The sequence below is a fragment of the Pelophylax lessonae genome (assembly GCF_965119305.1).
Source record: "Pelophylax lessonae genome assembly, chromosome: 9".
Lineage (NCBI taxonomy): Eukaryota > Metazoa > Chordata > Amphibia > Anura > Ranidae > Pelophylax > Pelophylax lessonae.
Genome location: NC_138776.1, coordinates 57301751 through 57321103, shown reverse-complemented (window position 1 = coordinate 57321103; position 19353 = coordinate 57301751). Strand labels below are relative to the sequence as shown.

Genomic DNA, 19353 nt, shown 5'->3' with positions numbered 1-19353 from the left:
TTCAAAGCACACTTGTGAGGTATCGCCCCAAACGTCAGAATGAGAGCAATCATTTAAGCACTAGATATCCTCTGTAAGTCTAAACTGGTAACCTGTAGAAATTTTGAAAGCTTTGCCTATGGAGATTTTTAAGTACAGTAGTTTGCCACCTCTCCAGGAGCGTGTGCAATTTTACAGCATGACATGTTGGGTATCTATTTACCCAGGGTATTCATATTTTACAAAAAAAATTGGTTATATATTGTGTTTATTTTTTATTCATTAAAGTGTATTTTTTTCCCCAAAAAATTGTGATTGAAAAACCGCTGCGCAAATAACGTGTGACATAAACAATTGCAATGGCCGCCATTTTATTTTCTAGGGTCTCTGCAAAAAAAAAATATGTTTGGGGGTTCTAAGCAATTTTCTAGCAAAAAAACAAAACAAAACATATTTTACATATATGAGAAAAGTGTCAGAATTGGCCCGGTAGCCAAGTAGTTAAACAACTGGTCAGGTATAAGGTGCAACCATTTCCCCTTCTTACACAGGTACTTACTTGAGAAATGGTGGGGATTCCCTCCGGTGTGAAGGTAAAAGGTCTGATGCTGGGTGCTCGTACTATGTGATGGATCAGCATAATGCCCCATGGCCGGACAACCACTGGAGGGGCAGGGAAAACAGGAACCCTGAGGAAGAAGATAGATAATCACTGATTTCTAGAAGTTATCATTATGAGCTGTTGTATAAATTGGGCCAAAAAAGTTTATTTGAGACTCATGCTTTTGTCTTTGAAAGAGAGGCTTTGCCCAGCTAATGAGGACAGTGCAGAGCTTGCCAATCATTGCAGAAAACCAGCCACATATCTGTCTTCCTCACTGACAACCCCCATGACCAATCAGTCTATTAAGACCTCAGAGAGTTTTGTTAATGACCAGAATTGTAAGTTAGCAATTTTGGTTCTGCATCCTTTATTAAAAGTACTCTTCGGGAGCGAATATCTGTTTATTAAATGGAGTAATCACATACAATGTCATACTTATCCATCTATGGACTTTATCAATCTCTCACAATTATTTTTACCTCGTGGGAAATTCCCAGAGATTAGAATTGTTCCTTACATCTTGAAACGCCATGTAGTTCTCACATGGGTAGCTCAGGAATCCCCCGGGGTTTTGGACGCTCTCTATGTAGAAGAGGGGGGCTCGAAGATGGTTGCAGGCCATCGACTCCACCAACGCTGAGAAGGCCAAACAAAGAAAGACTTTAACAGGGTTCATACACATTTTTAGCAATACAATTCCATTACTTTTACATGACTTCATGTAAATATTCATGACCTAAAGTTTCATGAAATGTCTATGTATACATTAAATAAAAAGAAAATCCATGTCACACCCAGCATATTTTTACTAAAATAAATGACAATCTTTGTAGTGTACAGTACCTCTGCAGTTAGGGTTTCGTTTCTGGATACAGCGCGACTCAAAATGGTCCCTTGTTTTACAATGGATGAGATGGAAGCACCACTGCCGCAGCTGGGAGCGGGTGTCACTTCAGGCGCACGGGTGAAAAAGCTGAGAACTCTGATGTAAGGGGGACTCTGGTGACCAGAGACCACTTTCCACAGAGTGAATGCACTAAGGAAGGGAGGGGGGGTCCTGATATAAGGAGGAACCTTTATAACAGTGCCCCCTTACATCAGTGACCCCCCCTCAGACTGGCGGGGCAGCACTGTCACTGACCTCCTCTTAGGTGCACCATGCTCTGGTTTTATCCTGTAGTCTCCTATCCCCAGTCAACACATGTCTGACTTCTCCTGTGATCCCCATCCCGACAGCACTCCCACTTTTGACTCCTCTCCAGACCCCCTCAGAGACTGCAGACATGATAAAAGACAAGAGATGGTCAGAGATTACGGACATGATAGAAGAGATGGTTAGAGGCTGTGGACATGGTACAGGAGGTGGTCAAAGACTGTGGACATGGTACAGGAGGTGGTTAGAGGCTGTGGACATGGTACAGGAGGTGGTTAGAGGCTGCGGACATGGTACAGGAGATTTTCAAAGGCTGTGGACATGGTACAGGAGGTGGTTAGAGGCTGGGGACATGATACAGGAGGTGGTCAAAGGCTGCAGACATGGTACAGAAGATGGTCAGAGGCTGCGGACATGGTAGAAGAGATGGTCAGAGACTGCGGACATGGTAGAAGAGATGGTCAGAGACTGCGGACATGGTAGAAGAGATGGTCAGAGACTGCGGACATGGTACAGGAGATGGTCAGAGACTGTGGACATGATAGAAGATAGAAGAGCACTAGGGGGGGCTGGAGAGCACAGGGGAAGCAGAGAGCACTGGAGGAGCTGAAGGGCATGGGGGGGAATAGAGAGAATTAAGGGGGTGTTTGGAAAGCATTGCAGGGGGTTGGAAGGCGCAGGGGAGTGGAGAGCACTGGGGGGGGGGGGGCAGGCAGGGAAAACCAGGGAGATGGAGAGCACAGGGGGAGGGGGGAACTGATGAGCACTGTCTGGGGGGGAACAGGTAATCACTGAGGGGGGAGCCAGGGAGCACAGGGGGGTGGAGAGCACTGGGGGAGCCAGACTAAGAGCACGGAGGGGGCTAAGAGCACGGGGTGAGGTAAAGAGCAGTGGGGGGGGGGGCTAAAAGAGCACTGGGGGGGTTAATAGCACTGAGGGGGTGGGGTTAATAGCACTGAGGGGTGGGGTTAATAGCACTGGGGGGGGTTAACAGCACTGAGGGGGGGTTAACAGCACTGAGGGTGGGGGGGGTAATAGCACTGAGGGGGGGGGGGGTAATAGCACTGAGGGGGACAAGCAAAGGAAGTTGTATAGGAGGGGGATGGGGCAGCTGCATATAGATGAATTTAACTTTCCATATTCCTAGTGCAGCTTCTGAGAGGAAGAGTAACAACATTCAGCGACATGAGGCATGAGGAATATGAAAGTTCAATTCCTCTCTATGCAGCTGTCCCATCCCATCCCCCTCCTATCCAGCACACGAGACTCCTGAGGCACCCTCTCTGACCTTCTTCCTGCCGCTGCCTTCTTCACACGGAGATGCGGGCGGCCCGACGGACACCGGCCTGACACCCCCCCCCCCAGTGCGGAGATGCGGGCGGCCCGGCGGACACCGGCCTGACACCCCCCAGTGCACGCGCCCCCCCCCCCCCCCCGCTGGTACGTCCCTGAGAGCGGGACAGTAAATGCACGAGTTCCCAGCCTGTCACCGTCTATTCATAATGAAGGGGCCAGTGATCAGGCTTCAGCTGTGCAGTGCGCTGCGGAGATTAATCCGCCTAAACCCGAAACAGAGAAAATAGTCCACTTACTGTCCCCCGCTCCCACAGAATACAGGGGGCCCAGAGACAAAATTAAATAGTTGCACAACACTTTTCCATGACTTTTCCAAAACTTAGTAAGTTTACTCATTTTCCAGGACTTTTCCAGGCCTGGAAAGTGTCATGTCAACATCCCATGACTTTTCCAGGATTTTCATGACCGTACGAACCCTGCTTTGAGATTTCCATCAGAATGAGACATCTACCAAATTAACATATAACTATTGGACTGGAGACTCAAGGCAATCAGTTTGCTTATCAAGTCTTCGGGCCACTAAAATTCCCTCTAAAAATTCCCAAAATTCCCTTTAACTTGATTAGCTGACAAGAGTAGTGTCATTACCACTTCTTCTCTTATCACCCAGTGAATCAACATAGGAGAAGAGAATAGAACCAGCAGGGAGTGCAAGCTTTGCTATCTCCATCTCCTCCCTCTGGCCACCGAGGATGTACGTGAGCGGAAAGATAAAGACAATAAAACTTGCTGTTGTGGATCTGGAGGTACAGTAATGAGGGAAGGCAGACTGGGGTCCAGTTTCTGTCATTGTCATTGGCTGTTTACTTACCACTCAATGATTGCCTTCAGGGCCGGCCTCAAGTGTTCAGACGCCCTGTGTGAGCTAATCTTATGGCGACACCCCCCCCCCCCCATCCCCATGCCCCTGACCACCTAAACAGACACAAAGAGGAAAAAAATATTTGTAACAAATAAGAGAGAGATGCAGGGACTACAGGTACAGGAGATGCAGGGGCTGCGAGCATGGTACAGGAGATGCAGAGGCTGAGGGCATGATGCAGGAGATACAGGGTCTGCAGGCATGGTACAGAAGATGCAGAGGCTGTGGGCATGGTGCAGGAGATGCAGGGGCTGCAGGCATGGTACAGGAGATGCAGGGGCTGCAGGCATGGTGTAGGAGATGCAGGGCTGTGGGCATGGTACATGCAGGGCTGTGGGCATGGTACATGCAGGGCTGTGGGCATGGTACAGGAGAGGCAGTGCTACGGGCATAGTACAGAAGATGCAAAGGCTGCAGGCATGGTGCTGGAGAAGCAGGGGTTGCGGGAATGGTACAGGAGATGCAAGGGCTGCGGGCATGGTGCAGGAGATGCAGAGGCTGCGGGCATGATGCAGGGGCTGCGGGCATACTGCAGGAGCTGTGGGCATGGTACAGGAGAGGCAGTGCTATGGGCATAGTACAGAAGATGCAGAGGCTGCAGGCATGGTGCTGGAGAAGCAGGGGTTGCGGGAATGGTACAGGAGATGCAAGGGCTGCGGGCATGGTGCAGGAGATGCAGAGGTTTTGGGCTTGATGCAGGGGCGGTGGGCATAGTGCAGGAGATGCAGGGGCTGTGGGCATGGTGCAGGAGATGCAGGGGCTGCGGGCATGGTGCAGGAGATGCAGGGGCTGCGGGCATTGTGCAGGAGATGCAGGGGCTGCAGGCATGGTGTAGGAGATGCAGGACTGCGGACATGATGGAGGGCTGTGGGCATGTGGAACATGCAGGGCTGTGGGCATGGTACAGGAGAGGCAGTGCTGTGGGCATAGTACAGAAGATGCAGTGCTGCGGGCATGATACAGGAGATTCTCCTGGAGAATCTCCTGTACCATGCCCGCAGCACTGCATCTCCTGAGGAGATGCAGAGGCTGCGGAGGGGTCTCACTTATCGTTTGGTGAGGCGCCTTGCATTTAAAAATGGCGCCGCCCGGCACCAACATGTTACAGCGCATGAGCCAATTGACCGAGAATAGCCCAGCGTGTACAGCTTTCCCAAGCGGCGCATACGCAATGTACCTGTCGGGCCGTCCGCGGCCATTCTTTTTTTCAGGTGCATTGATCTTCAGCCAGCCCCATCTTCAGACAGTCCTGCTGTGACTCATCCTGGCTGTGAGTAACTGACTGCTGCGAGCTGTGATAGCCGCACGGCGCCCCTGTTGCCCATGGCGCCCTGTGCAGCCGCACAGCTCGCACACCCCAAAGGCCGGCCCTGATTGCCTTTGTGTTGCCTGGCTAATATCATCAAACCTCAAGGCACAAAGCGTCAACAGATAAGTATTGTCCTTCAAGTCACTGTTTAACCGCAATTCTTCAAACCACATCAATTATATGACCTTGATTTCTGGAGCTGGCATACACTAGTTTCTAGCATACCTCCCAACTTTTTGAGATGGGAATGAGGGGGCGCCTATTAGCAGCAAAAGTTTGTAGGCCTAGAACACACCACCTTATAGGAGAATTATACAAAAAAATGATTAGTTAAACCCACAAGTGCTTTTTTTTATCACTACTTTTCCTTTTAAACCCACAAGTGCTTTTTTTTATCACTACTTTTCCTTTATACTGGCTTTTGAAATTTGCAAATGCAGCAATTTAGAAATTGGATGAAAGGTTTAGCACTGTTAAACAGCAGGCTGTCAGGCATTGTCATGTGGGCCTCACACCCAGTTTTGCAGCCAGATCGTGGCAGAACTCCATTCTACCCCCTCCGGATCTCACCCTCTGTTCCTGCTCCCCACTGTCACTGCTGCATTTACGAGGGACAGCTTTTCTCTCAGCAGCTCCCAGAACTAACAGATCCCTGCAAGCACTCACAGCAGGGCATGGCAGGGACAGATCTGCAGAATCTCAGAGAGAAAACAATCTCCCTGCAAGTCAAGACAGAGCTTCCCTGGACTTTGTACATAGCGCACCCTTGAACTCTGCACATAGCGCACTCCTGAACACTGCATTCTGTTTATAGCACACCCCAGACACAACCGGCCCTTTGAGGGCAACCATACTCATGATGTGCCCTGTGGTTTGTACAGCTCCTCCAACTTTTGAAACCTCAGCCATCTCAGTCTTCATCTCAGGAAGGAACTCTTGAGCTAGGCGGGTCAGTAACACTTGTTTTGAGATGGCTGCTTGGCTTCTGATTGGACAAAACAGGTGGATGTTATTAGATTGTGGTAGAGTGTAAGGAGTCTTCCACCTATGGTGGCATAGAAGCTCAGGACTTCCACCTCAAGTCCCTATTACACAAATCCTGCAATTCTTTTGGGAAAGCAGTAAAGTGTTATACCTCATACAGTATATATACTGTATATGATTAAATGGTAATTTATTAATGTTGATCATAACAATTGTTACAATAAAATTATATAAAAAGAAGTATGGCTCCTCCTACAATGTTGCTTAAGCTGAAGAGACCATATTTTCTATGGGCAGCAGGTACACAGTTTACATCAAATATACAGTTGTAGGTAGCTTACAGACTGCATTTCCAGTTAGGAAGGACAGTTTGCTTGGACATCCAGTCATGTGTTGTCCCCCATTGGGATAAAAATCGTAGTGTCCGGTCGCTTTAATCATGCCAAGACCTGTGTGTACATAGAGAGCTGATGAATAGCAGGCAGATGTACCACAGGTGAAAAATTTCAGAGCCCCAGGCTTTAAAAGAATCTTACCTAAGAAGGGGTCCGTGTCTGTGTGAATGATGTCAACAAACCTTGCGTCAGAGGCATCCAGGTGAACCATTTTATCTGTGTCCTCAAAGAATGGCCGAGCCGGGTCTAAGCCTGCGACAGACAGAACTTTCATCAGTTGGAGTCAGTAATGAGATTTTTTTTGTGTAATTTATAGAGGAACTCTAACTGTTTTGGTTCCATTTTGTTTTATCCGACCTTGTAATTTTATACCTTAACCACTTGACCTCTGGAAGGTTTTACCCCCTTCATGACCAGGGCATTTATTGCTATTCAGCACTGTGCTACTTTAACTGGCAGTTGCGCAGTCATGCAATACTGTACCCAAATCAAATTTATATTATTTTTTTTCCCACAAATAGAGCCTTTTTTTGGTGGTATTCAATCACTACTGGGTTTTAAATGTTTTGGTATATAAACAAAAAAATACCAGTTTTTCATTGTTTCTGCTATATCATTTTGCAAACAAATAATCTTTTTTAATAAATTTAGGCCAAAATTTATTCTGTTACATTTCTTTGCTAAAAAAAGCTAAATTTGTGTATTTTTTTTAGTCTATGTGAAAGTTATAGGGTCTACACGTTATGGTATATATACTTGAAAGTGATCATTCCTAATGTACTGACTTAAAATAAACAGTACAGCACTCAAAGTGACATAATAGGCATGAAACAGTATAAAAACCTCAATATAAGAAATAGATTCCCAATAGCACTGATTAGGAAGAGAAATAAACCCTACTTATTGGGTCCATTGGATAATGTGCCAGTGATATGATAAATAAAAAAATCATGAGAAGAAAACTGAATAATATAAATAAGATCTGCAGTGTAGTATACTCCAAACAATTTTTTTAAATCAAAATTCATAAAAAGTACAAAAAATCTTAAAGCAAGATAGTCCATCATAGAAAATAAATCTCATAAGTTGAGTGATGGTCACCCGCAAAGAGGCAAATTGTGATCAAACTTCACCATCACTGTGTACTCCTCCACCATAATGTAAAGCCAGCACACTTACCCGAGGGTACAGACTTATATACTGTTATGTATTGAGTCAACAAGGCAGTTATGGGGAATCGCCACAATCATATCCAGCTCCCAGGTAGTTGATAAGGAAGTCCACCAGCCTGGAGTTGGATGAAAGAATCCACTTTCATACGCCAAATGTACTGACGGCCTATCTCATTTATTGAAGTCCGAAAATGCCAGAACAGTACAAATATCCCCCAAATGACCCCTTTGTGTAAAATAGACAGTGTAAGGTCTTAAGCCCCGGTTCACACTACTGCGTGTGCGGGGTTCGCATGTCATGTCGGAGCGCACTGCTCCGACATGACATGCGATCAGCTGTGCGGTGCGAGTTTAGCCATACAGTTTCTATGGCTAAATTTGCATCGCACCCGCAGCAAACACGCACAGGAGGCATTTTTGCTGCCGCATCAGGATCGGATTGCACAGCGGTTCACACTTGTGCGATCCGATCCTGTGCGAACTGCACGATCGCACTGCGATATGCGATCAAACTGGGGGTGTCATTAAGATTACATTGACACCCCCAGCGGATCGCATATGGCAGTGTGAACTGCCTGGGGTGCGTGTGCGATGCGGGAACAGGCTGCGAATTAGAAAATGATCAAAAAAAAAAATAAATAAAAGGATTTCTTCACTTTTTTTTTTTACATACTGTCACCAGTGCAGTACAGCATCCAGTACATTGCCTAGCCTGTAGTTGCCACCGGCCTGCAGTAAATGTACCGTGGGCAGATGGCAAGTGGTTCATAAAACTAGCAGCAATTGGCCACTAGTTGGCACTGGTGTCACAGGAATTTCTTATGATACTTAGTGCTATCTAGTGGCCAAATGCTGTATTTTCCATTTAAAGTGGAAGTAAAGTCCACTTTTTAATTTGTACCTACAGGTAAGCCTATAATGAGGCTTACCTTTAGGTACAGTGAACACCTCCTAAACTTGCACTGTTTAGGAGACATTCATACGGGATACATCTGGGGCCTGCACCCCGAAGGGACAGCATACCTCTGCCAGCTCCATGCTGTAGCTCCCACAGTATGCATGGGAATGACGTCATTGCAGCCCTAGCCATTCATAGATCTTGAGCCCGTGAACCTGGAAGGAAGACCAGGTGAAGATGGAGGCGCCGAGAGTCTTGACAGCGGTGCACTGGAAGGCTCTGTGTGTAGGTGAGTCTGCCATAATGTGCTAGTATGCAGTGAGTATTCGTACATTATGACTTAAACCTGCAGGGGGCTCAGATATTTTTTTTATTTTCGTGGTGGTCTAATACTGCTTTAAAACTATTGAAAACATTCGTTAAGCACAGGAAACAGACCCAAAGCATTCATTTTTTGCCTTATTGGCAGAAAATGAATGTATATGCACTTTCACTGGGGAATTGCAGTGCAAATTTTTTTTTACAAATATATTCCAAAAAGTAACAGTACACAATTAAGGATTTCTGCTTCAGTGAAATTAGTAATTTTGCAGCAAAATCTGTTTAACTGAAATCACTCCAATCATCCCCGTTTCATGACAGTCCCTCTTATCTGAACACGGACATATGGTACCGGTTATTCTACCAATCCCGCGACATCGCTTCCCGGCTTCTCCAGCTACGTGAGCACCCAGGCTGTGCCCAATGAGGTGAACCTTGGATGGTGGGTATTCCAACTCCTCCTGGGAACAGAAAATCAAAAAAATGTTCAAGTGATACGGTTAATGAGATGGAAATCAGCATTCAGTGGCTTATTTAAAAAGATCAGCAAAACAAGTTTATAATTTACAATGTTAAAATAAAAATCACACCACCTCAAGGAATATTTCATATAAAGTTAGATATGGCGTATTGCGGCAGGTTTTGACCTTTTTTTTTTCTTACAGTTTACATGTTCAGCATTTTTGTTACAAACCTGCAATTTCGTCACCAGATAGGCGATTTCAGCTCCCACCACTTGGACATTGCTGCTTGCCTGAGCATACATCTCCAAATTAGCTGAACCATGACGCCAATCCACTCCGACACAATTCACGTCTTCCACTTGGAGGATCTCCTGTGGGAAAAATGTAGATTCTGTGGGTTCAATTTAATTTATTTATTACAGCTACTTAAATAACGCTGCCAATTTACACAGCGCTTTATACATAGATTGTACATTCACATCAGTCTCTGCCCTCAAGGAGCTTACAATTTAATGTCCCTAATTCACATTCATATACACACACATACTAAGGCAAATTTAAACAGGAGCCAATTAACCTATCAGCATGTCTTTGGCGTGTGGGAGAAAACCGAGGTACCCAGAGGAAACCCACACAAGCACAGGGAGTACATGCAGGAGAACTGCAGGCAGGTAGTGTTGTGGTTGGGATTCAAACCAACAACTCCAGTGCTTCTAAGCAGAAGTGCTAACCGCTTTGCCACTGTGAAATCTATTCTACTCCTCTATAGCAGTGGTCCCCAAACTACAGCCTGGGGGCCAGATGCAGCCCAGCCCATGGGACACTATTCCTCCAAATGACACCAAATATGAGGCACCATTCCTTCTTACACCATTACTAGGGCATTATTCCTCCCACTGACACAATTGATGGGGCATTACTACTGCTAAGAACAACAATGGAGCACTTTTCCTCCCATTGATACCAACCATGGGACACTATTCCTCCTGCTAAAATCAAGAACAATGGGGCACTGTTCCTCCAGTCAAAATCAATGTCATGTTCTACTCACACTGGCCACAGTCCAGCCCCTCTAAAGTCTGAAGAACAGTAAACTACCCTTTGTTCAAAAATTTGGAGACCCCTGCTCTATAGGATTGATAAAAAGGAGAACACAGGCGCCACACTAAGTGCAGTATATCGAGATTTATTATTAATTAGCCAACGAAAAGGTATTTACAAGCATGTGTGTAAAACCAGCATAACAGTATCATAAAAGGAATAATGATCCCGGTATCCAGATTCAGGATGGCACAAGCGGTCTCAGAGCGCTGGGTTGTAGCGAATGAACGAACGGTACTTCCCATCTGCAGGGGACACAGCAGTAGCCGTCCTGACGTCAATTCCGGGATACGTACTGGCGCCGGCGACGCGTTGTCGGAGCATGCGCTCCTTCTTCAGGCCGATACTGTTATGCTGTTTTTACACACATGCTTGTGAGTACCTTTTCGTTGGCTAATTAACAATAAATCTCGATATACTGCACTTAGTGTGGCGCCTGTGTTCTCCTTTCAGCTAACCACAAGCCCCTTCTACTTGTCACCAGAGCAGCCTACGGAGTGTGGTGTTTGGAGATATATGTATATGTATATAGACTTTTCATATGGACTTTTAATATAGCCACCATTATGTTGCTGTTTCCATTATATGTCTGTATGTTTACTATTGGAGTTTGTGAAGTGTTTTGGACACCCCTTTCCCTATTGTGCGCCAGGTTTCACCCCTCCTTTCTAGTCTATAGGATTGATGAAAATCTAACAATGCCACCATCAAAAATGTGATGACGTATGGTAACAAAGTTTAGGTGTGAAATTGTGTGTGTGTGTATATATATATATATATATATATATATATATATATATATACTGTATATACACATATTGCTCAGCATAAATAAGTACACCCGAACCCATTTGCCAAAAAAACTTTTCTTTCAGAATCAACATTTTCTATGGGACACTACTGTATACTACAAAATGCTCCCACAAATGTGGGCCATTAATTGCAACCAAGATTTGTTCATTTGCACACACATAAAAGTATTTTTCCTAACAAATTAATTTAGGACCATATTGCTAAAATGAATACATCCCAATGAAAGTCTTATGAGCAAAGCTAAATTTTAGACAACAAAATCCTAATTAACAAGAATTCAACTACAGTCCAATGTATTAAAGGAGTTGTAAAGTCAGAAGGTTTTTTTTATCCTAATGCATTCTATGCATTAAGTTAAAAAACCTTCTGTGTGAAGCAGTCTCCCCAGCACCCCTAATACTTACCTGAGCCCCATTTCTGTCCAGCGATTTCTGCGAGTCCCTCAGCCGTCCGGACTCTCTCTCCTGATTGGCTGAGACATTGGCTCCCGCGGACTGTCAATCAAAGTCAGTTAGTCAATCAGGAGAGAGAGGGGTGAGGCCAAACCAGAGTGTCTGAATGGACATAGGGAGCTGCCTCTCGGCTTGGGTGCCCCCATAACAAGCTGCTTGCTGTGGGGGAACTCAACAGGAGGGAGGGACTATGAGCAGCAGAGAGAGACCCTAGAAGAGGAGGATCTGGGCTGCCCTGTGCAAAACCACTGCAAATAAGAGGTAAGTATAACATGTTTGTTATTTAAAAAAAAATAAAAATAGACTTTCCTATCACACAAATCACTCTTAACAGGTGTCCAAAAGACAGTTTATTACAAAAAGATGTTACTTAACAAAGAAAACCCCTTCCCGTTTTATGCTGTCTGCAATGGCACCACGTGGAAGAGAAATGTCACAAGGCCTGAGAAAGAAAATAATTTCTTTACACAAGAAAGGCAAAGGCTATAAGAAGATCAGCAAAGCTTTAGGCCCCTTTCACACATAGGGTCCGTTCAGTTCATCAGTTCAGTCACGTCAAAATGTATCAGTTTTTCATGCGTTTTTTTCATCCGTTTTTTCATCCGTTTTGACAATGATCCAATACACAGATCTAAGGCCACTGTTGCATTTCTGAAGAAGAACAGGGTGAAAGTGATTCAGTGGCCAAGTACTGTATGTTTCCTGATCTGAACTCAATCGAACACCTATGGGGAATTCTGAAGATACAAGTTGAGAATCACTCTCCGTCCAGAATGCAGGCTCTAAAAGAGGTCGTTTTTGAAGGAAAAAGATAGATGTTGCAATATGTGGCCAACTTGTTTATTCCATGCCTAGAAGACCTGGTACTGTCCTTACAAATCATGGAGGTTATACAAAATACTAGATGTAGTAGTTTTTGTTGTGGGGTGTTTTCATGTTTGCATAAACTTATTTGAGTAAAATTGAAGATTTTGTAATCTAAGATATATTATTAACCTTACTGTTATGTAATGAGCTCAGCAAATGTTCTATAAAACTCAGTTTTATAGAAAAGCCCGATAAATGCCTGCAACAAAAACTCCCAGGTGGAGCGGAGCCATTTGCCTGTGCTACTAAAAATTATAAGAAAAATAATCTTTTTTTTCTGGTTCTGGACATGCTACAGAGCTGAAACTTCACAGGTACACTTTTTAGACCCCCCAGATACTAAATCCAAAAAAAGTCATGCCTGCCTCCAAAAATGCCCGATAAATGCCTGCAACAAAAACGCCCAGGTGGAGAGGAGCCCTATGCCTGTGCTACTAAAAATTCTAAGAAAAATTATCTTTTTTTCTGGTTCTGGACATGCTACAGAGCTTAAACTTCACAGGTACACTTTTTAGACCCCACAGACACTAAAAATCCAAAGAAATCTCATTTTTTTTTTCAATAATATTTTCAATAATTGGCTCTCTATCAAAAACGACAATTTTTAAGAACTTTTTTTTGTGTGATTGAGCATGACCCAGAACTATCATATTCTGATTGGCCAAATACAAAGTCGTACAAAGCGGTCTATCATACAAGTCGCGCTGAATAAGCACAAAGTCGCGCTAACAAGTCGCCACTTATGAGGCGACTTAGAGGTCGCGGCAGTGTGAACCGGCTCTTACAAAGAAAAAAAAGCAACATTTTAATTATCAGTAAATAACCTTTCTGGTTTTCACTGAAAAAAAAAATGCACAGGGAGCCCCCTTCCTCAAAAACACATACCAGACCCATAAAGGTCCTTTAAGGGGTGACAGGGGTCTCTATGCCAATTTTATTTTTACAAAAAAAAATGGCTGACAGGCTAATGTAAATTACCAGCAAATATTTTTTTCTCTTTCTAAAATGTCACAGCAAGAACAGCAAAAAAAATAAAATAAATATTAATGACCCTTTTCTCAAAATTCCAGAACCCTTAGCCTTGACGAAGGACTGTTATGGATTTTAAAGGGGAACCCCACACAAAAAAACACAAACCAACTAACCAAACAAATGGCATGGTGTCCCCGACAAATCCATAGATAATGCTTTGGAACTGATATGGAATATATGGGGTTATCCAATGCAGAAAACTAAATGATGTGGGGCTTCCCAAAAATTAGAAGTAATAATCAGACTATGAAGACCAGGAAAGAGAAGGGGGTTTAGGCCTACCTCTTACCAACACCCCCGTCCTCTATACAAGGCTGACACTTTTGTATCAGTACAACAAATTGTTATATATTTTCAGCATTTAAAATCAAAAAGTGAATTGATTTAGGGGCCTGATTAAACATTTGGTATCAAATGTCACTTCCTTGTAAGGAAATATTTCCTTTTCACTGCGGGAGGGATATAGGGGTAGAAGGAGGGACAGAGAGATCTGATGAGATAAGAGGCACAGCTAGGAGCCGTTGGGCAATGCTGACTTGTATCTCTCTCCCATCAGCATTGAAGATTCAGGAATTACCTAGAAACTCACCAGGATCATGTCAGACACCCAGTTATCCTCCGCTTTGTCGGTCATACCATGCACTATGAAGATCGTCTTCTGTCCTGCTCTGAAGAAAGAATTCTTAATGCTCATGATATCCCTAGAGATGATTTCCTGGAGGAAAATAATGAAACACACAATCAGATTGTATCTTCTCTTCTTTTGCTATTTAATAACTAATAAAACTGCAAAGTACAAAAATCTGGTGCAGCTCTGCACAGAAACCGCTTCCAAATGTTACTGTATTTTCTTACAGTGACATTAAAGGCAAACATTTTTTTTTTAAATTAAAAGTAAACAAACATGTCATACTTACCTGCTCTGCACAGAGCAGCCGCGATCCTCCTTTTCTTGGGTCCCTCGCCGGCACTCCTGGCGTCTCCCTCCTGCTGTGTCCCCCAAGAGCAAGCAGCATGCGATGGGGCACCCAAGCAGGCACGCTCCCAAGAAACACATCAAAAATTGTATTTATTTATCTACACTCCTCGCTGGCACCATTTAGGCACTTGCCTACACTCCACCCCCCTTAAAGCGGAACTTCACTCTCTCAATCAACATTGACTCATTTTAATCCCTATGCTGCTAGCCTTAGTAAATAGATAGATTATATTTACTTGTTTTATACTTCTTTTTTTAACATTTCTTCAGTAAAGGCCCGTACACACGTAGCGATTGTCGGCCGTAAATATTCGGCCACCGACCGATCGGCGGATTGTCGGCTTGTTAGTATGATGCTTCCGACAACGGACTGCGACTTTTCGGCCGAACAGGATCTGGCGTGCAGACTTTAAAATTTTTGTTGGCCAACACCAGAACGGCCGATTGTTCCTCAGTCAGTACAGAATTCGGCCGACAAACAGCAGATGAGCAAGACTGGGCATGCTCAGAGTAGAAAAAACACACGGAAAGTCAACCATCACATGACATCACTTCTGCAGTCGGCTGTTGTTGGCCGACAAAATTCATGTGCAGTCTTTATCACTTTTCAACCGACAGGACAGCACCGGACAAAAGACGGCCGAACGTTCGGCCGACAATCGGTACGTGTGTACTGGGCTTTACTTCCTGATTTGCAGACAAAGGCAAATAATGTCATACATCCCAGAAGTCTTCTGTAGGGGAGGAGGGGTTTTCTCAGCTGAGTACACCCTCTTGCCTGCATGCCTGAGCTAGGGGCACAAGGATTCTAGGAAGTAAATGCTACATACTGTATATCATCTGCCCTTACTCAAGATGGCCACGGACAGAAATGTTAGGGGTGTTTTACAATTAAATTTCTCAGCAAAAGAAAGCATAGAGACATGGATGGATGAGTGTGTTGGTTTTGAATATTAAAAATTAATTAAATAGTATTTTTGGTTGGTGGAGCTAAGATGCATTCTATTTCTGCTTTAAAGTGATTGAAAAAGAGTGAAGATGGCCGCTTAACATCAGACCTCCGGCGTGTACCTCCGCATCGATCCATCCACAGCCTGCCACAGCGACGGTCACCTTCCACAACCCACAGCTCCGGTTGTCTGAAGGCCTCCTGCACCCTCCGATCATGTCCAGAAAGAAGCTGGACGCTCCGGCAGTACGGAAACTCTCCGAGTTTTTTAAACCGGCGGCCGCTGGTCTTCAACAATATGGCGCCGGCGTCCCTCCTCTTCCCCAGCGTGTCCGCCCTCTTGTGGCGGCGCGCACGGATGACGACACATCTGCGGCTCCCGGGCTCTCTTCACCAACGGACCCGATGCGCTCCTCCTGATCCTCAGACTCTTCCCCATCAACGCCCTCTACACACAGCCCTGTGAAATCAAAACCTCGCTGGGAAGAGCCCTTACCGGATCTCGAGCACCCTGGCATGGAGGTGAGTGCTACCCCAACGCAGGCCCCGCATGGTGTGCCTTACACACCGCTACCGGACCCCTTTGCCAACATAGTCACCACAGGTCAGCCAGTGTCTGACTCAACCTTAAGGGAAATGATGTCTTTACTCCATACTTCCATGCAAAGTAACATTAGTGCATCCATCGCTTACTGCCAAAGAGAGCTACATGGGCTGGGAGATAGAGTGCACACTGTGGAGGATAAGCTGGGTGAAATTACAACATCCTACAATACTCTAGTGGACTCCCATACATCACAGCAAACTGATATTCATCGCATACAAGCCAAATTGGCGGACCTGGAAGATCGGTCAAGACGCAACAACCTTAAGATACGTGGCATTCCGGAATCCGTCCTTCCCAATCAACTGCCCTCCTTTGTGCGGGATCTGTTCCAAAAATCCGTCCCTGAGCTCACCAATGCTGACTTGACCATCGATCGGATTCATCGCATCCCTAAACCTTCCTTCTTACCACAAGAAATTCCCAGAGACGTCCTGCTCAGGATACACTTTTTCCAAGCGAAAGATAAGATATTGGACACCTTCCGCCGCAAAGACCGCCTGCCTGAACAAGCTGTATCTCTCCAAATCCTCCCGGATTACTCCCAATACACCCTTCAACAACGACGCAACTTGAACTCTATCACCAAAGCTCTCCGCAACCACAAAATCATCTATAAGTGGAAATACCCGGCCAAACTCTGCGTCACCCATCAGGGGTCAACGTCCCACATAACATCTATCGACCAAGGGATCCGCGTGCTTCGACAATGGGGAATTGTGCCAGATCCTCCTGACAACCTTCCACTCAACTCTGCTCCTCCACCTCAACAAGTTCAACCGGACTGGAATGTTGTAACCCGACCGTCCAGATCATCCCACCGTAACAAATGACCACCTTCAACCTTGCCTTCATTAGGTACACCCGGCCCTGATGCCTATGATGGACACCCACCACCGTGTCCATGACCCCCGCTACTTTTGCAATTTAGTTTGCGCACCTGGTCTTAACGGACCAAGTTTTTTTACCCTTTTTCTCTTTGTTTTTGTGCTTTGTTTTTTGTTTATTGTTTTTTGTCAGGTATGTCCCTTTTGTTTTTGTCTCTGATCCTTTTTGTAGCTATGGAACTTGGATCCAGTTTTGGACTCACTAGAGGCTCATCCTTATGAGCACCTCCTACGGCTCGACCATGCTACTGGACACGACCTACACTACAATCTGCTGTTGCATCCTCAGCCCTGCATGACCGCTCTACTGTGACCTTCTTACACCCAGGTCTTTTCTAGCATCACTGCTCCTTCCCACACCACGTTTTGGGCCTCGCCTTCCTTCCACCCTTTTACGGCCCCTACGGGTCCCGTGAGACTGTCCGGCCTCACTGTTTTTGGCACCTCTGATTTTCCTGTATTGACACCATGACACCGCTCCATTTTCTCTCCTTGAACACCAAGGGTCTCAACCACCCTGCGAAACGCCACTCTATGTGGCAGGAGGCGTTGTCATCAAAGGCAGACGTCATAGCGGTCCAGGACACTCACTTTAAGTTGGGTTCTACCCCCAAATGCTCGCACCCGGAGTTCCCTGAAGTCTTTTTAGCCTCCTCGAACGAGAAGAAAAGGGGTGTGTTGCTGGCGTTCCGTGCCTCTGTGCCCTTCACCTATTCTAGGGTGGTGCAGGACACAGAGGGGCGCTACATTATTGTCAATTGTACCCTGGATGGCTGTCCCTATACAATAGTAAATGTCTATGCGCCTAATACTCACCAACTTAGGTTTTTACGCAAACTGTTTTCTAGGGTAGCCAAATTAACATTGGGTAAGCTGATCATGTGCGGCGATTTTAACTTGGTGTCGGACCACGTCATGGACTCCTCCTCCAGAGGGAAATCAAAATTACCCACCCTGGCTGCCCTGGTGCATGCTGAGGGACTTCACGACGTGTGGCGATACCAACACGCAGAGGAAAGGGACTATACCTATTTCTCCCCTTGCCATAACAGCTACACGAGAATTGACATGTTTTTGGTAGACTCTGCCACTTTGCCTCTGGTTATCGACACACGCTTGTCCCCTATCACTTGGTCCGACCACGCGGCCATACACATGACAATCTCCGCGAGCCCCTCAGACCCATCTACGTTTATTTGGCGTTGTAACAACTCCATCTTATCGGACCCCGACTCCTTTCAATACCTACAGTCCCAACTACGCAAATTCTTTCTCAATAACGATACCCCTGAAGTCACCCCCACCACCATATGGAACACCCACAAAGCATTCGTTAGGGGACTCCTCATTCAGTTAGGTTCTAGGTTGAAAAAGAAGTACAATTTAAAACTACAAGCTCTTACCGAAGAGATCCATTCCCTGGACACCATTAATAAGACAGCTCCTTCTCCTGCCCATGCCTCCAAGCTCACGTCCTTGCGCTCAGACCTTCGGCGGCTACTCGTTGACCGACACGACAAACTACTGGCGCGTCTGCGATTACACTACTACTCATCCCACAATAAAGCGGGTAAATTCCTGGCCTCTCGATTGAAAGCCAGACGTGTTAAAACGAAGATTGACTCCATCACCCACCCCCACACCGGTGAAAACCTGAAACATCCGCACAAAATTGCGGATGCCTTCGCTGATTATTACAGCTCACTTTATAATCTTAATGCAGACAAAGATACCCCCCAGCCTACTGACATGGACATTAACTCATTCCTAGACCGCCTCGCCCTGCCCTCCCTCTCTGCAGAATCCCTTGCTCAGTTGAATCGACCCTTCTTGACCCAGGAACTGGCTAAAACTTCCCCTACACAAATCCCCAGGCCCTGATGGCCTGACGAATGAATACTACCAATCCATGCAAGACACTTTAATCCCACATTTGCTTCCCCTCTTTTCTGAAGCAGTCGAGACTGGCGTTCTCCCTCCTGAAATGCTTCAGGCTAATATCACGACCCTTCCCAAACCCGGCAAGCCACCTTCCACTCCCGCCAATTTCAGGCCTATCTTACTACTAAATACTGATATCAAAATCTTTGCCAAGCTCATAGCCAATAGAGTTGCAGCGATCCTTCCTACACTAGTTGGTACCGATCAGATGGGATTCGTGAAGGGTCGGCA

The 19353-nt window shown here is 45.6% G+C and overlaps 1 protein-coding gene across 2 annotated transcripts in view; it reads right to left on the bottom strand.

Annotated features, from left to right (window-relative positions):
* The window catches only part of LOC309564635 (pancreatic lipase-related protein 2-like), an 86809-nt gene that overhangs the window by 52746 nt on the left and 14710 nt on the right, over window positions 1-19353 (bottom strand). For both annotated transcript variants that reach the window (XM_082269296.1, XM_082269295.1), the window contains exons 4-10: window positions 14352-14477; window positions 9728-9868; window positions 9386-9494; window positions 6784-6894; window positions 6589-6696; window positions 1101-1219; window positions 539-668 (exon numbers count right to left, since the gene is read on the bottom strand). In XM_082269296.1, the coding sequence (XP_082125422.1) occupies window positions 539-668; window positions 1101-1219; window positions 6589-6696; window positions 6784-6894; window positions 9386-9494; window positions 9728-9868; window positions 14352-14477 (844 nt within the window). The remainder of the gene's footprint in view (window positions 1-538; window positions 669-1100; window positions 1220-6588; window positions 6697-6783; window positions 6895-9385; window positions 9495-9727; window positions 9869-14351; window positions 14478-19353) is intronic.